Source organism: Pseudophryne corroboree, chromosome 3 (assembly GCF_028390025.1).
Source record: "Pseudophryne corroboree isolate aPseCor3 chromosome 3, aPseCor3.hap2, whole genome shotgun sequence".
NCBI classification, from domain to species: domain Eukaryota; kingdom Metazoa; phylum Chordata; class Amphibia; order Anura; family Myobatrachidae; genus Pseudophryne; species Pseudophryne corroboree.
In genome coordinates, this window is record NC_086446.1 from 12,896,305 (window position 1) to 12,915,235 (window position 18,931).

Below are 18,931 nucleotides of genomic sequence, written 5' to 3' on the forward strand. Positions count from 1 at the left end.
ACTGCTGGGGGGCATTATTTGTGTATCTGGCACTGCTGGGGGCATTATTTGTGTATCTGGCACTACGCGGGGGGGGGGGGGGTGGGCGCATTACTTATTTATTTATTAACAGTTTCTTATATAGTGCAGCATATTCCGTTGCGCTTACTTGCAGTTGTGAGGCCACACCCACTTTTGTGAGGCCACAACCACTTTTGCAGAAACGCCCGCGCATTGGGTGGAGGGGGTAGCTCCTTCAGAGGTATTATTTTCTGAAAGTAGCTCACACCCCAATTAAGGTTGGAGACCACTGTGCTAAGCTGTATGATATCAGTAATGCTAGAGATAGTGCACCTACAACACCCCCCCCCCCCCCCCTTTTCTCTGTATTATTATTATACAGGTGGAGCAGTCTGTGGTGTCCTGTTATTTTTATTATACAGAGGGAGCAGCCTTTGGTGTCCTGTTGTTGTTATTATTATTTCTCTATCGTCCTAGTGGATGCTGGGGTTCCTGAAAGGACCATGGGGAATAGCGGCTCCGCAGGAGACAGGGCACAAAAAGTAAAGCTTTTCCAGATCAGGTGGTGTGCACTGGCTCCTCCCCCTATGACCCTCCTCCAGACTCCAGTTAGATTTTTGTGCCCGGCCGAGAAGGGTGCAATCTAGGTGGCTCTCCTAAAGAGCTGCTTAGAAAGAGTTTAGCTAGGTTTTTTATTTTACAGTGATTCCTGCTGGCAACAGGATCACTGCAGCGAGGGACTGAGGGGAGAAGGAGTCAACTCACCTGCGTGCAGGATGGATTGGCTTCTTGGCTACTGGACATCAAGCTCCAGAGGGACGATCACAGGTACAGCCTGGATGGTCACCGGAGCCGCGCCGCCGGCCCCCTTGCAGATGCTGAAGTCAGAAGAGGTCCAGAATCGGCGGCTGAAGACTCCTGCAGTCTTCTAAAGGTAGCGCACAGCACTGCAGCTGTGCGCCATTTTCCTCTCAGCACACTTCACACGCGGTCACTGAGGGTGCAGGGCGCTGGGGGGGGGCGCCCTGGGAGGCAAATGTAACCTATATAAAGGCTAAAAATACCTCACATATAGCCCCCAGAGGCTATATGGAGATATTTAACCCCTGCCTGATTTCTCTAAATAGCGGGAGACGAGCCCGCCAGAAAAGGGGCGGGGCCTATCTCCTCAGCACACGGCGCCATTTCCTCTCACAGCTCCGCTGGTCAGGACGGCTCCCAAGTCTCTCCCCTGCACTGCACTACAGAAACAGGGTAAAACAGAGAGGGGGGGGCAAATTTATGGCGATATTTTGATATAACAAAGCAGCTATAAGGGAGCACTTATTATAAGGCTATCCCTGATATATATATAGCGCTTTTGGTGTGTGCTGGCAAACTCTCCCTCTGTCTCCCCAAAGGGCTAGTGGGTCCTGTCTTCGTTAGGAGCATTCCCTGTGTGTCTGCTGTGTGTCGGTACGTGTGTGTCGACATGTATGAGGACGATATTGGTGTGGAGGCGGAGCAATTGCCAAATATGAGGATGTCGACACCAGAATGGATGCCTTTATTTATGGAACTACGGGATAGTGTCAACACGCTAAAGCAGTCGTTTGACGACATGAGACGGCCGGACAATCAATTAGTGCCTGTCCAGGCGACTCAAACACCGTCAGGGGCTGTGAAAAGCCCTTTGCCTCAGTCGGTCGACACAGACCCAGACACAGGCACTGACTCCAGTGGTGACGGTGACGAATCAACCGTATTTTCCAGTAGGGCCACACGTTATATGATTTTGGCAATGAAGGAGGCGTTACATTTAGCTGATACTACAGGTACCACTAAACAGGGTATTATGTGGGGTGTGAAAAAACTACCTATAGTTTTTCCTGAATCAGAAGAATTAAATGACGTGTGTAATGAAGCGTGGGTTGCCCCTGATAAAAAGCTGATAATTTCAAAGAAATTATTGGCATTATACCCTTTCCCGCCAGAGGTTAGGGAGCGCTGGGAAACACCTCCTAGGGTGGACAAGGCGCTAACACGCTTATCTAAACAAGTGGCGTTACCCTCTCCTGAGACGGCCGCACTTAAAGATCCATCAGATAGGAGGATGGAAAATATCCAAAAAAGTATATACACACATGCAGGTGTTATACTACGACCAGCTGTAGCGACTGCCTGGATGTGCAGTGCTGGGGTAGTTTGGTCAGAGTCCCTGATTGAAAATATTGATACCCTGGACAGGGACAATATTTTACTGTCGTTAGAACAAATAAAGGATGCATTTCTTTATATGCGTGATGCACAGAGGGATATCTGCACACTGGCATCACGGGTAAGTGCTATGTCCATTTCGGCCAGAAGAGCTTTATGGACGCGACAGTGGACAGGCGATGCGGATTCAAAACGGCATATGGAAGTTTTGCCGTATAAAGGGGAGGAGTTATTTGGAGTCGGTCTATCAGATTTGGTGGCCACGGCTACAGCCGGGAAATCCACCTTTCTACCTCAAGTCACTCCCCAACAGAAAAAGGCACCGACTTTTCAACCGCTGCCCTTTCGTTCCTTTAAAAATAAGAGAGCAAAGGGCTATTCATATCTGCCACGAGGCAGAGGTCGAGGGAAGAGACAGCAACAGGCAGCTCCTTCCCAGGAACAGAAGCCCTCCCCGGCTTCTACAAAAGCCTCAGCATGACGCTGGGGCTTCTCAAGCGGACTCGGGGACGGTGGGCGGTCGTCTCAAAAATTACAGCGCGCAGTGGGCTCACTCGCAGGTAGATCCCTGGATCCTGCAGATAATATCTCAAGGGTACAGGTTGGAATTAGAGACAGATCCACCTCGCCGTTTCCTGAAGTCTGCTTTACCAACGTCCCCCTCCGAAAGGGAGACGGTTTTGGAAGCCATTCACAAGCTGTACTCTCAGCAGGTGATAGTCAAGGTACCTCTTCTACAACAAGGGAAGGGGTATTATTCCACTCTTTTTGTGGTACCGAAGCCGGATGGCTCGGTAAGGCCTATTCTAAATCTGAAGTCCTTGAACCTGTACATAAAGAAGTTCAAGTTCAAGATGGAGTCACTCAGAGCAGTGATAGCGAACCTGGAAGAGGGGGACTTTATGGTATCCTTGGACATCAAGGATGCGTATCTCCACGTTCCAATTTACCCCTCACACCAGGGGTACCTCAGGTTCGTTGTACAAAACTGTCACTATCAGTTTCAGACGCTGCCGTTCGGATTGTCCACGGCACCTCGGGTCTTTACAAAGGTAATGGCCGAGATGATGATTCTTCTTCGAAGAAAAGGCATATTAATTATCCCATACTTGGACGATCTCCTAATAAGGGCAAGGTCCAGAGAACAGCTAGAGATGGGATTAGCACTGTCTCAAGAAGTGCTAAAACAGCACGGGTGGATTCTGAATATTCCAAAATCCCAGTTAATGCCGACAACTCGTCTGCTGTTCCTAGGGATGATTCTGGACACGGTTCAGAAAAAGGTTTTTCTCCCGGAGGAAAAAGCCAAGGAGTTATCCGAGCTTGTCAGGAACCTCCTAAAACCAGGAAAGGTGTCTGTACATCAGTGCACAAGAGTCCTGGGAAAAATGGTGGCTTCTTACGAAGCAATTCCATTCGGCAGATTCCACGCAAGAATTTTCCAAAGGGATCTGTTGGACAAATGGTCAGGGTCGCATCTTCAGATGCACCTACGGATAACCCTGTCTCCAAGGACAAGGGTGTCTCTTCTGTGGTGGTTGCAGAGTCCTCATCTATTGGAGGGCCGCAGATTCGGCATACAGGATTGGATCCTGGTGACCACGGACGCCAGCCTGAGAGGCTGGGGAGCAGTCACACAAGGAAGAAACTTCCAGGGAGTATGGACGAGCCTGGAAACGTCTCTTCACATAAACATTCTGGAACTAAGAGCAATATACAATGCTCTAAGCCAGGCAGAACCTCTGCTTCAGGGAAAACCGGTGTTGATCCAGTCGGACAACATCATGGCAGTCGCCCATGTGAACAGACAGGGCGGCACAAGAAGCAGGAGTGCAATGGCAGAAGCTGCAAGGATTCTTCGCTGGGCAGAGAATCATGTGATAGCACTGTCAGCAGTGTTCATCCCGGGAGTGGACAACTGGGAAGCAGACTTCCTCAGCAGACACGATCTTCACCCGGGAGAGTGGGGACTTCATCCAGAAGTCTTCCACATGCTGGTAACCCGTTGGGAAAGACCAATGGTGGACATGATGGCGTCTCGCCTCAACAAAAAACTGGACAGGTATTGCGCCAGGTCAAGAGATCCGCAGGCAATAGCTGTGGACGCGCTGGTAACGCCTTGGGTGTACCAGTCGGTGTATGTGTTTCCTCCTCTGCCTCTCATACCAAAAGTATTGAGAATTATACGGCAAAGAGGCGTAAGAACGATACTAGTGGTTCCGGATTGGCCAAGAAGGACTTGGTACCCGGAACTTCAAGAGATGATCACGGAAGATCCGTGGCCTCTACCTCTAAGGAGGGACTTGCTTCAGCAGGGTCCCTGTCTGTTTCAAGACTTACCGCGGCTGCGTTTGACGGCATGGCGGTTGAACGCCGGATCCTAAAGGAAAAAGGCATGCCGGAAGAAGTCATTCCTACTTTGATTAAAGCAAGGAAGGAAGTAACCGTGCAACATTATCACCGAATTTGGCGGAAATATGTTGCGTGGTGCGAAGATCGGAGTGCTCCGACGGAGGAATTTCAACTGGGTCGATTCCTACATTTCCTGCAATCAGGATTGTCTATGGGTCTCAAATTGGGATCTATTAAGGTTCAAATTTCGGCCCTGTCAATTTTCTTTCAAAAAGAATTGGCTTCAGTCCCTGAAGTCCAGACCTTTGTTAAGGGAGTGCTGCATATACAGCCTCCTGTGGTGCCTCCAGTGGCACCGTGGGATCTCAATGTGGTTTTGGACTTTCTAAAATCTCATTGGTTTGAACCACTAAAAAAGGTGGATTTGAAATATCTCACTTGGAAAGTGACCATGCTTCTAGCCCTGGCTTCTGCCAGGAGAGTATCAGAATTGGCAGCTTTATCTTACAAAAGCCCATATCTGATTTTCCATTCGGACAGGGCAGAACTGCGGACTCGTCCGCATTTTCTCCCTAAGGTGGTGTCAGCATTTCATCTGAACCAGCCTATTGTAGTGCCTGCGGCTACAAGTGACTTGGAGGACTCCAAGTTACTGGACGTTGTCAGAGCATTAAAAATATATATTGCAAGGACAGCTGGAGTCAGAAAATCTGACTCGTTGTTTATATTGTATGCACCCAACAAGATGGGTGCTCCTGCGTCTAAGCAGACGATTGCTCGTTGGATCTGTAGCACAATCCAACTTGCACATTCTGTGGCAGGCCTGCCACAGCCTAAATCTGTAAAGGCCCACTCCACAAGGAAGGTGGGCTCATCTTGGGCGGCTGCCCGAGGGGTCTCGGCATTACAACTTTGCCGAGCAGCTACGTGGTCAGGGGAGAACACGTTTGTAAAATTTTACAAATTTGATACTCTGGCTAAGGAGGACCTGGAGTTCTCTCATTCGGTGCTGCAGAGTCATCCGCACTCTCCCGCCCGTTTGGGAGCTTTGGTATAATCCCCATGGTCCTTTCAGGAACCCCAGCATCCACTAGGACGATAGAGAAAATAAGATTTTACTTACCGATAAATCTATTTCTCGGAGTCCGTAGTGGATGCTGGGCGCCCATCCCAAGTGCGGATTATCTGCATAAATTGTACATAGTTATTGTTAACTAATTCGGGTTATTGTTGAAGGAAGCCATCTTTCAGAGGCTCCGCTGTTATCATACTGTTAACTGGGTTTAGATCACAGGTTGTACGGTGTGATTGGTGTGGCTGGTATGAGTCTTACCCGGGATTCAAAATCCTCCCTTATTGTGTACGCTCGTCCGGGCACAGTACCTAACTGGAGTCTGGAGGAGGGTCATAGGGGGAGGAGCCAGTGCACACCACCTGATCTGGAAAAGCTTTACTTTTTGTGCCCTGTCTCCTGCGGAGCCGCTATTCCCCATGGTCCTTTCAGGAACCCCAGCATACTCCGAGAAATAGATTTATCGGTAAGTAAAATCTTATTTATACAGGGGGATCGGCTTGTGGTGTCCTGTAATTCTTATTATTATACAGGGGAGCAGTTTGTGGTGTTATTATTATGATGATGATGATGATGATGCAGGTGGAGCGGCATGTGGTGTCCTGTTACTATAGCAGCACAGTAATAATAACAGTAATGAGTGGTCACCCTCCGCTGTACACCCAGATTTCCTACTTTAGTTCCCCTCTCCCCACATCTACACCCCGTCTGCTCTCCTGTGTAATCTCCTCTGTTTATGAATCAAAGGGTCGACCTGATTTTTTAAAAATGTTTTTGGTGTCATTTTCCCTGTAACCTGATCAGGAACCCAAATGAGTGCACCGCATCCCCTTGCAAATACAATATAGGGCTTTGTGACTCTGAGGAGCCTTATGGGGTTGGGTTACAGGAACCTCTGAGAAACGCTAAACAGGGATCTGTGGCTGCGGGGGGGGGGGGGGGAGGGTCTGACTTGTCATGGACTGTAATGTATCTGTGTTACATGTGTTCTCTGTCATGTGTGATATATGTATTGTATTTATTCCTAGACACTACAGCTGTGAGGAACCAGAGTCTTTATTACACGTCACATGTTCTCTATTCTTATCTATCGCTAAGCATGGACACGGCCGGGAGTCACAGGACTGAGAGGATAATAAATATCACCCTGGAGATCATCTACCTGCTGACTGGAGAGGTGAGGGGATCTGGGAGTGTCACAGTGACATCACTCGTATCTATAGTCATAGGCGTGCGAACGGGGGGGTGCCTGGTGCGCACAGGCACCCCCTAATGTCCGGCACCCCCTGCACGCCTGCACCACAGTGAACGTCTCATGCTCCATGCCTGTTCCTCCTCCTTCTCCTGCTGCGCCACCCTGCCCTGCCCCACCGCACAGTCAGGACAGACTGATTGTCTGGGAGGGGACTGACCAGCGCGGCTACACTCGGCAGTGGGTGAATGACTGAAGTAAAAACCTCCTCCCAGCTCCGCCACGCGGTGTGACAGGAGGTCATGCCACCCACCCTTCCCGCTCTCTCTCCATTGAGTGCCACCACAGCCGCACAGCGTTCCTTTCAATCAGGAGGAGTCACGGACCCGAGGACAAATTCAGCTCAGCAGACGGTTCAGCTGAGACTGAGAAAGTAACTGTCACCGCTCAGTCAGTGACTAAAGTAAGTTAACTGCAGTGCTGCAGCTGAGCCTGCTCCTGTAGAGGAAAGACAGGGGCAATATACATACTGTCTGTTTGACTTTGTATACATATATGTACTGTGTACATGAAGCTGCCCCCCCCCCCCCCCCCCCCAAAAAAAAAGTATATAAGATCTTTATGTGTACTCCGGAAAAAAAATTAAAGAGAAGAAGGGTTATAAAAATATATTAGCTGTTTATTAGTAGTTTCCTGAGTGGGGCTTTAAGGGTACCCTGCACTGCTGGGGCATACCATGTGGCATAATGTGAATTCGGCTCATACCGTGTGGCGTAATGTAAATTTCCACTCATACTGTGTGGCGTAATCTGTATCTGGCTCATACTATGTGGCATAATGTGAATTCGGCTCATACCGTGTGGCGTAATGTAAATTTTTGCCGATACCATGTGGCGTAATGTGAATTTCCACTCATACTGTGTGAAATACTCTGTATTTGGCTCATACCATGTGGCGTAATGTGAATTTCCGCTCATATTGTATGGCGTAATCTGTATCTGGCTCATACTATGTGGCATAATGTGAATTTCCACTCATACCGTGTAGCGTAATGTGAATTTTGTCTCATACTGTGTGGCATAATGTGAATAAGGGTTAACTGGTGAGCATGGGGACATACATGACAAATGCTGGTGTCCTGCCAACGAGGGTTCTGATTGCACATAAGTAAATTTTAAACTTTACTTGTGTTATATTAAAACCCAAATGTTCGCCCCCCTAAATCTCCCATACTTTTCAGAGTGGCCCACTCAAAACCAGGGTGTTGGTGCTGGGGGGTGCAATGGGTGGGGTGTGTGGCAGGGAGAGGAATATGTATGCACCTAGGCTCACCACTCTCTAGTCCCGCCACTGGGTCAGGGATAGGTTGAGGAAGTGTAAGCAGCAATAGGGTGCAGTAGCAGCTAGGACTAAGGGTTATGCCATAGCAGGCAGTCAGTACCAGCTGATGGTCGCACTATTATATTTTATTTCTCTGGGGTGGATTATATTTACTTTATTAAGAACTAGGGAGAAATTAGATTAAGCTATGTGATTTTACTGAGGGAATGTGAAATAGTGCTAGACATGTCCCAGGGCAGTGCTAGACACGCCCAAAGTTGGTGTTAAACACGCCCCTCCGGCCGTGCACCCCCTAATAAAATCAGCTGCGCACGCCTATGTCTATAGTAATAATACAGGGACATGACTGGAGAGGTGAGGGGATCTCAGGGAGCGTCACAGTGACATCGCTTATATCTATAGTAACTAATGCAGGGGACATGACTGGGGGAGGTGAGGGATCTGGGAGTGTCACAATGACATCACTATATACTATATATATATAATATATATATATATATATATATTATAGTAATAATACAGAGACATGGCTGGGAAGGTGAGGGATCTGGGAGTGTCACAATGACATCACTTTTTATATATATATATAGCAATAATACAGATACGTGGCTGGGGAGGTGAGGGATCTGGGAGTGTCACAATGACATCACTTATGTGTGTATATATATATATATATATATATATATATATATATATTACACACACACACATATATATATATATATATATATATATATATATATATGTATAGTAATAATACAGAGTCATAACTGAAGAGGTGAGGAAATCTGAGAGTGCACAGGGACATCACTTATATCTATAGTAATAATACAGGGACATGACTGGGGAGGTGAGGGATCTGGGAGTGTCACAATGACATCACTTTTATATATATATATATATTTATATATATATATATATATATATATATATATAGTAATAATACAGAGACGTGGCTGGGGAGGTGAGGGATCTGGGAATGTCACAATGACATCACTTATGTGTGTATAATATATATATATATATATATATTACACACACACACATATATATATATATATATATATATATATATATATATATAGTAATAATACAGAGACATGACTGAAGAGGTGAGGAAATCTGAGAGTGCACAGTGACATCACTTATATCTATAGTAATAATACAGGGACATGACTGGGGAGGTGAGGGGATCTGGGAGCGTCACAGTGATATCACATATCTATAGTAATAATACACGGACATGACTGGGAAGGTGAGGGACCTGGGAGTGTCACAGTGACATCACTTTTATATATAGTAATAATACAGAGACATGACTGGGGAGGATGAGGAAATCTGGGAGTGTCATAGTGACATCACTTATATCTATAGTAATAATACAGTTACATGACTGGGGAGGTGAGGGTATATGGAAGCGTCACAGTGACATCACTTATATCTATAGTAATAATACAGGGACATGGCTGGGGAGGTGAGGAAATCTGGGAGTGTCATAGTGACATCACTTATATCTATAGGGATAATACAAGGACATAACTGGGGAGGTGAGGGGATCTGGGAGTGTCACAGTGACATCACTTATATCTATACTAATAGGAAAACTATGACACTAAAATATCACAAGAGAGCACTTATGTAAAATATGTATTTGAATCACCTAATAGACCAACAGTCAGTCCGTATACAGAATATAGTTCAAGTGGTAGTCCACTAAGTACTCACAGCACACATTAATGAATCTCAAGAGAGTCTTATTGTGAATTGAATTCAAATGCTTTTATAATAGCTGCTAAGCTGAGCTGTGGCCGTGGAGAGTGCGCTATGCTACCACCTCCCCATCCGCCTAGAGATTTGTTAGCTCACCACTGGTTCCAGTGTGGTCTCAGTGAGACCAATGATCCGCACACAGGATCCGTGATTTTGGTGTGGGAGCGGCGCTATCAGCTCGTGTGAGGGAGGGCTCATCTCTCGGCCAGAGGGCTGTAGCGGGTGCCACTGGTGAGACGGCTGTGGCGGTGGATAAGTACTGTGCAGAAGCTAATATCAGCAGCGTAGCGGGTCCTTAACGCATTTCTCCGTTAACCCAAACAACTGTTTCATCAGAAGGTGTAATAATAGGAATTGTACACCAATGGATATAAGTACAGCATATATAACCAAATAGCAACACTCAAACTAGATCGAATAACAATATAAATACATGTTGTATACATTAGTACCTATAAGGAGAGACATAGGATTTATTCAGAATTTCTTTAGCTATAACGAGTATTTAGAATAGTAAAACCAACGGCCCAATGGTATAGCTCTCATGGCCTAGTGGACTAATGCCCCATAGTATAAACCATGCAGACCGGTGTTCGAATCCCACTCAGGGCTACCAGTGGACCGGTTGGTAAAATAGATAATAAGCCATCAGCCTGATGGTGCGGGCCTCCACTTGGGGGAGTCCAGGGTGGGTGGGGGGGCTGACTTCTACGACAGATGCCTGGATGCTGGAAGCAGTGTCTTTAGGTTATGCTTTTGCCTTCAAGAAGCACCCTCCTCGAAAGGTTTTTTTTTTTTTGTACCAGCTCGTCTCGGGTAGAGACGAAGGACAGTGATTTGCAAGAGGCAGTTCAGAAATTGCTTCAGTCAGGAGTAGTCATTCCAGTTCCTCCTGCACAACGAGGACAGGGTTTTTTTTTTTTTTTTTTATTAATATTTTTATTAAAGAAAAGTCGAGCATGCAAGTACAGAACAAACAGGAGATGATAGCTCCAAGTAAATGCTTAATCACATACAAGTTATCCCCTAGGGAGTAACCGAAAATTACAGCGACAAAGGCATAATGTGACGATACCCAATGTATGCATGACTCGACCATCACAATTTTTTATGTTTAAACATCAAACGATCATATAAAGAAAATAATAAGAAAGGTTCTGATAAGAGGAGAGAGAAGAAGAGTGTGGGCAAGAAAGGAGAGGGAGGGGGGGTGGGAGAGTGGTGGTTCGTCAGAGAGGCGGGCTAGGTGAGTACTTGTGATAGGAGAGTAATATTTCCCAGCTACCAATCACACCATCTGTACAACCAGGGTCTGTATTACACCTCTTAAGTTAATTGGGACCTATGTGGTGTAGAGAGCTGCCTCACAGTGTGACGTATCTCATCCAATCCCGGTAGCGTGGGGCGTATTATAGGTGAACCATGGTTCCCATATCCTCCTAAATTTGTCCGACCTATCATGTAAGGAGGCTGTGATTTTCTCCATCGTGGAAATATGCCAAATTTTAGCAATTAGCATGCTTCTAGAGGGAGTATTGGTATTTTTCCAATTTTTTGCTACTACACAGCGGGCTGCATGTAAGATTTGAAGAACTAAGCTATTAGCTTGGTTGTCTAGGTTGGGTAAAGGTAGGCTCAGCAAAGCTGACCAGGGGCCCAGAGTTATCCTTGAACAGAAGACAGAACCTAAGAGAGCCTCCACCTGAGACCAGAACGTATGCATTTTGGGACATGACCACCAGATGTGTTTAAAGTCTCCGATCTGGCCACATCCACGCCAGCACAATGGGGAGGACCCGGGAAAAATTTTATGCAGTGTTGCTGGAACCCGATACCATCTAGTGTAGACTTTATAAGAGTTTTCCTTCACAAGGGAGGAAATTGATGATTGGGCAACCTTTTGTCTAATGGTTTCCCATGCGTCTTCATCAGGTGGAGGGCCTAGGTCCCGTTCCCACTTCTGTTCATGGGGGAGGGTGCTTGTTGCCTTCAGGGAACGTAATAATCCGTAGAGTATAGAGATAATACCCTGCCGCATAGGAGAGTAAATACATAGACGTTCCAAGGGGGTGAGTTAGCGGATAACTTGGGATTTGGGAAGGGAACTTAAAAAGGAGCGGAGCTGTAAATATTCGTAAAACACGGGTTGGGGGATATCGTATCTGTCACTTAAAGATTGTAGAGAACGCCATGAGGAGCCCTCTATGAAATCAAATACGATACCCGGGCGTGGATTCAGATGAAGCCACGAGTGAGATTGCAAAGTGGAGCCTGGAGGGAAGTCCCTGTTATCCCATATGGGCGTGATAGGAGATGGGAAAGTGGATAGGCCATAATGTCGAATGCAGGAGAGCCACAAGGCGCAAGTGAGTTTTGTCGAAGGGATACAGGTTTGTAATGACCGCAGTGGCTTGGTCGGTGAGAGGAGGGAAACCAAAGAGGAGACCCCGGCCGCCAGAAGCTCGATTCGGATCCAAGGCAGGTGGGGGGCAGGGGAGAACCATGCCAGAGCCTGACTCGGGTGGGTTGCATGATAATATTTACGAATATCCGGCAATCCCCTACCCCCCGCCAGCGGGTCACGTATCAGAGTGGAGGTCCTAATTCTTGGGGGCTTACCAGACCATATACATTTTACAAATAATTTCTGGATTCGACATAGGGCCTCAGCAGGGATGCTCACGGGGATTGTTTGGATCAGATATAAGACCCTCGGGAGGATGTTCATTTTAATTGAAACTATCCATCCAAACCAGGCTATAATCTGTTTGTCCCAAGCTCTAAGGTCAGACTCTATACATTTGAAAAGGGCAGGGAAGTTTTCAGAGTATAGAGAGTCGTAGGAGTTTGTGATGTACACTCCAAGGTACTTGATTTTCTTGGAGCGCCAAGAGAAGTTATAGTTAGCAGCAAGGAGAGATCTGGTATTCTCGTCGAGATGTAGTGGGAGGGCCTCCGACTTGGAGTAATTAATACGATATCCAGAGTAATGAGAGTATAATGAGAGGGTTTTAAATAGATTAGGGATGGATATATTGGGAGAGGAGATAGTCAGGAGGACATCATCTGCGAATAATGACAGTTTAAATTCCTCTTCCCCAACATGTATGCCTTTGATATCGGGGTTGGCCCTCACCATACACGCCAGAGGTTCGATCGTCATAGCAAAAATTAGTGGAGACAAGGGACACCCCTGGCGTGTACCGTTGCTAATGTGAAAGAGTTGAGAGTCTTTGCCGTTGACCCGAACTCTAGCGGAGGGGTTGGAATAAAGTGCCTGAATGCCTTGAAGTAGGCTTCCTCCCAGACCAAATCTGCGTAGAGTGGCAAACATGAAAGGCCATAGTATTTTGTCGAAAGCCTTCTCTGCATCTAGTGAGAGAAGGACAGAAGGTATTTTAGTTTTCTTAATGAGATGAACCAGATTAATAGTTCTTCGTGTATTGTCTCTGGCTTGTCGGCCTGGGATGAAGCCCACCTGGTCAGCGTGTATTAGGCGCGGGAGGACAGGGTTTAATCTTAAGGCTATAATTTTGGCGAATAACTTAATATCGTTATTCAATAAGGAAATGGGGCGGTAGCTGGCACAGGAGTTGGGATCTTTCCCAAGTTTATGTATTAAGACTATTCGTGCCTCTAAGGTACGGGGTGATAGAGGGTTACCACTTAGGAAACCATTGAAGAGCCGGCAAAGGTGGGGTAGAAGCAATCCCTTAAATTTCTTATAATAAGTAATTGACATCCCATCGGGTCCAGGGGCTTTGCCCGGTTTCTGAGTTTTTAGTGCGTTCTCTATTTCTTCAATAGTAATCTCAGAGCCTAATTGGGACACTGTCGCGCTATTCAGTGACGGTAGGTTACATTTGTCTAGGAGGGAATCAATTCCCTTTTCAAGTCTCGGTGATGAGGGGGGGGTAGATTCTGAGTTGTACAGCAATTTGTAAAATTCCTCGAATTTACCCAGAATGCGGTCAGGATCATGGGTCAAAGCCCCTTGTTTGGTGCGAATGGATAAGATATTTTTGGAGGAAATCCTAGCCCTCAACTTTCTGGCTAATAGTTTATCCGCCTTATCCCCTTTTTCGTAGTAAATCTGGTTAAGGCGTCTAAGGCACATTTCAGTCTTATGAGACAATAGTGAATTAAGTTCTCCTCTGATTTTAAGAACCGTCTCAAAATCAGCAGGGTCTAGAGAGGACTTATGCACTTCCTCCATTTGGTGGAGCTGGTTAGATAACTCTAGAATCTTTTGGGAGCGCTGCTTGGTGATCCTGGCCGCAGTCTGAATGAAGTGGCCCCGGAGGACCGCCTTGTGTGCCTCCCACAGGGTCGTATCGGATATACCGGGGGTTTGGTTCTCGTTGAAGTAGTCAGTTAATACCTGAGTGGTTTGCTGTAATACTTCAGGTTGTTGGAGGAGGGCGTCGTTAAGCGACCAGGAGGGGGGGGGAGGAGTGCTGGCTAGCCCAGTCAGAGTCAGAGAAATCGGGGCGTGATCAGACCACGTGATTGGATAAATACAGCAGTTCTGGATTCTGGATGTTAGGTCCCTCCCGACCATAATCATATCAATTCTAGTATATAGATTGTGGACTGGAGAATAGAACGTGTAGTCCTTAATTAGGGGATCAACAACCCTCCAGGAGTCAAATAGGAGGTGATTTTTAAGCAGCGACTGTAGGGCTCTGGAGTTGCGGGTGCTGATACGGGACTGGGACCGTGGGAGGGGATGGGAGCGATCCAGACTATGATGTAGTATGGTGTTAAAGTCTCCTGCTATTAAGAGGTCACCTTTCCTACATTGGGCGATTTTGGAGTCTAAGGAAGCAAAGAACGAGGCCTGGTTAATATTGGGAGCGTAGACATTAACCATGGTGATAGGGACATTATTAAGTTTACCTACTATAATGAGAAACCTACCGCGCTTATCCTTAATGATTCGGTCTGATTCCAAATGTAAATGGGCGGGAATCAGAATGGCGACCCCTCTTTTCTTATGAGTGCGATCACAGGCGTGTATGGCAACAGGGTGGCGTCTAGAACATAGTTCAGGGTGGGAAATCCCTTTAAAATGCGTCTCCTGAAGGAATACCAGATCTCCCCTCACCTGTTTCAGAAAAAGAAATAACTTGGTCCTCTTTTGAGGACTGTTAAGGCCCTTCACATTGTAGGATATTACGTTAACAGACATAAAGTTACAAGTATAAGTATAGCATAAGAGATCTTATTGAACCTTAAGTAGTCTCCCTGGGAAACGAGGGGAACAAGGGGGAGAGAAAGAGCGGGAAGTTGGGGAAGAAAGATAAGGGGAAGAAAAAGAGAAAGAAGAAAAAAAAGAAGAATCATAAAAGTCACAAAAAGACCTTTAAGATACTGTAAAATAAACAAGTAGAATTGACCGAGCCACCGACCCATTGTACGCTGCGTACGGGTCTGTATGTTTGAGCACCCGTATGGGGAATTTAAGGGAGAAGAGAACTCCCTCATGCTCAAAACTGACTATGGAGGCTCGGTGGAGGGCGCGGCCTCGGCCACCGGGACGCCCACCAATTAAACTTATGGGGGGGCGACCGAGGGGGTCGTTGCAACAACCTGCCACAGTGGACCACCGTTGGAATTATATAAGTAAATAAGCAAATAAACAATCTCAACTCAGAAAGAGATTCTTACAACTCTAAACTAGTTTGTAAAACAATGACATTTTACATCTATAGTGACCCAGCAGTACATCTGTACAGAAACTTTCACGGCGGGTCATGGCTTGTAGAGGTTTTCTCCGGGACTGTCGACCAAAGACGTCTAGGCGCTCGCTGAGGGAGGGGTGAGTTTGGGGAATGTCGGAGATCTGGCGCATCCCGAGGGGAGGGAGGTTTGTTGGCCTCCGGGGGGGGCAGGTTCAGTCTCAACAGGAGCCTGTGAGCCTCTTCTTTGGAACGTGCTACCAGACTTTTCCCATCCAGCTGTACAATTAGAGCAAAAGGGAAGCCCCATCTGTAGCGGATTTTGTTATTTCTGAGGATTTGGGTGTACTCCCTCAAATCAAAGCGTCTCTTGAGAGTAGTAGGGGATAAGTCTTGAAACACCAATAGCTTATGTGATTCGAAGAGGCACACATCTTTATTCCGGGCAGCTGACAAAATTCTCTCTTTGGTTTTGAAATAGTGACAGCGTAAAACTACGTCTCGCGGGGGAGACGAGGTTGAGGGCTTTTGACGTAGTGAGCGATGGGCTCTGTCCAAGAGGAACTGCTCACGTGGGACGTCCGGTAGGAGATGCTGGAAGAACCTGAGGAGAAAATCCTCCAGTTGGGCTGGTTCTACTGACTCTGGGATATATTTAATGGGCAGGTTGTTACGTCTTGCGCGATTATCAGCGTCCTCTTGTTGATCTTGGAGAAGGTATATATCCTCCTGCATGACTTGTACTGAGCGCTCCAGCTCCTGTTGGAAGGTGATGACTTCATCGATTTTCTGTTCCACCTCATTAGTGCGGGCTCCAAGATCGGATATCTCGACCTTAAGGCCGGAGATGGCTTTGTGGATCTCCGAATGGAAAGCCTGCTTCAGCGACTTCATTTCCGTTAGAATTGAGGAGAAGCATTCTTTCATGGAAGGTTCAGGGACTGATGATTCTTCCTCAGATTCCGAAACCAGGTCAGGAGGGGGGGCAACTAGGGGTTTAGCCGCACTAGACTTCATCTTGGATATAAAGGTCGAGATTTCCGCCGAAGCTGTGGCTTTCTTAGACTTGGATTTAGATTTAGGCATGGTGTAGGACAGTCCCGAGGATAGCGAAGGTCATAGGTCAGAGCTGAGGTATAACGTAAGTAATTAGTGATCCATCATGTAGGCTGCATAGAGACAGAGCATGAGAAGACCCCCCGGGTCGTGCCCATGGGAATTCAGCAGAGCATTCCCCGGCTTGAAGAGATCATGGGGGACTTGGGTATCGTATAGAGAGACTCCGGCAATAGGCCGGGGGGTGGCACCCCCGGGCTGTATGTTGTAGTATAGGAAAAGTCCAGTGCCTTGAGATAGAAACAAATAGCCCCAGTTATATATGGTTATAGGTGGCCCTTAGGGGGAGAGTGAGCGAGATTGAGCCCGGTGAATGATGGTCTCACTGAAAAGGGCCAAGAGGCACCTCCTGCGTATAGGTTTAAATCAAATGCTGGGGAGAGAGATGGTGTGCCAGCATGTGTGGGGCTAACCTCAGTTTAGGGCCCCCAGGTGTGCTTTGCGATGTCAATGCTGTGGGTCCAGGAGGGAGGGTGAGCAGGGGGGAGGGTGAGCAGGGCTCAGCAATCAGGTGAGGTCCGGAAGACGGGAGACAACCCCCAGAGAGGGCCCCAAACCGATCCGCACGCCACCTGGTGGTCGACCGTTAGGGGGACGACTGCGGACTCTTGCTGGGTGCCGCTGGATGTGGCAGGAGCGGGGATAGGTAAATGTTGGTGGGGGAGAGCAGGGATATGGCGCTCCGTCGGGTCCCGCAGCTGCAGTCCCTTCGTAGGCCCAGGAGCAAGAGATCCCGGCTGCACGCTTTTATCCAACAAGCAGGGGGGGGGGGTGGGGGGGATAGCCCCGGCCCCTCGTAGCAGCGCGCTGCCGGTGGACGGTGTACACACCCGGGACTCGGGCGGGGGTGGCGAGCAGTCACTTCAGTGGGGAGGATGCTGCTATACGCTCACCTCTTAAGTCCGTCAGGCGTCTTCTCCGTGCCTCCGCCGCCTCAGCTCCCATGCTCCGTCCTCCAAGATGGACGCCGCCCGCGCTCCGGAGCGCACCTCCCGGCTTCTATCAGGTCCCAGGCCTCCTTCCGCTAGCCAACAGGGATCCCCAGGGGTTCTGTTTCAATGTCCCTGCGATGAGCAGGGTGGAGGCAGGTCCGTACAGCGTCCACGGCAGGTCCGTCCCTCCGCCGAGGAACGGAGTGAAAATTTAGGCCCCGGCTTCTGGGCGACGAGTAGGCCGCAATCCGCGGGAGCCAGGAGACCGGCTCCCCGATTCCGCAGCTCAAACTCGCCACCTGCCCCAGTGCTATAGGGACGTATGCAGGGTATTTTAGGCCAATAAAAATAATGTAAAGGCTGAGATTTTATATGAAAACTCCCAGGTCCATGGGAGCTCACCAGAAACACAGCTTGTTCACCCAGCCTCCAGGCCACGCCCCCGAGGACAGGGTTTTTACTCCAACCTGTTTCTAGTTCAGAAGCCAAATTGGTCATTTCGGACCATTCTCAATCTCAAATTTCTGGACAAATACATTTGGGTACCTCGGTTTCACATGGAGACTTTACGTTCCATCATTTTGGCCATGGAGCCAGGGGATTATATGGTATCCGTGGATATACAGGATGCTTACCTGCATTTTCCTGAAGCACTGTCCCATCAGTATTATCTCAGGTTCGCTATCCTCCAACAGCATTTTCAGTTCCAGGCCCTTCCCTTTGGGTTAGCCATAGCTCCCAGAGTATATACAAGATTATGGTGGTAATGGCAGCTTATCTCCACCAGCAGAGGATAAGAATTTTTCCATACCTTGACGATCTTTTCATCCTGGCACAGTCGCAGGAATTGCTCCTATGTCATCTGCAATGACATGGGTGGCTCATAAATTGGACAAAATCGTCTCTGGTTCCGCCACAGCGGATTACTCACTTGGGGGCTGTACTGGATTCAAGTCTTCAGAGAGTAATTTTACCTTTGAACAAGATATCCAAGGTTCAGTCAAGGATTCAGGACTTGCTACACATGCAGCAATGAGTGTGATGGGTTTGATGGTGTCAACTTTCGACATGGTGGAGTATGCACAGTTCCACTCGAGGCCTCTGCAGCAACTGATTCTTGGAATGGGTTGCATCAGATGATAAAAACACAAACTATGGTTCTTACGATAGAAGTAAGAAGGTCATTAGCCTGGTAGCTACAGACATCCCATCTGTACAAGGGGAGACCCTTTCGGATATCAGATTGGGAAATTTTGACAACAGATGCCAGTTTCCAGGG

At 47.6% G+C, this 18,931-nt stretch overlaps 2 protein-coding genes across 3 annotated transcripts in view; one reads left to right on the forward strand and one right to left on the reverse strand.

Annotated features, from left to right (window-relative positions):
• LOC135056945 (uncharacterized) overlaps positions 1–18,931 on the reverse strand; it is a 904,883-nt gene that overhangs the window by 370,534 nt on the left and 515,418 nt on the right. The gene's annotated exons all lie outside the window — the stretch shown is intronic.
• The window catches only part of LOC135056977 (zinc finger protein ZFP2-like), a 56,820-nt gene that overhangs the window by 1,171 nt on the left and 36,718 nt on the right, over positions 1–18,931 (forward strand). For both annotated transcript variants that reach the window (XM_063962793.1, XM_063962794.1), the window contains exon 2: positions 6,649–6,797. In XM_063962793.1, coding sequence (XP_063818863.1) covers positions 6,720–6,797 — 78 coding nt within the window. In that variant the 5' untranslated portion in view covers positions 6,649–6,719. The remainder of the gene's footprint in view (positions 1–6,648; positions 6,798–18,931) is intronic.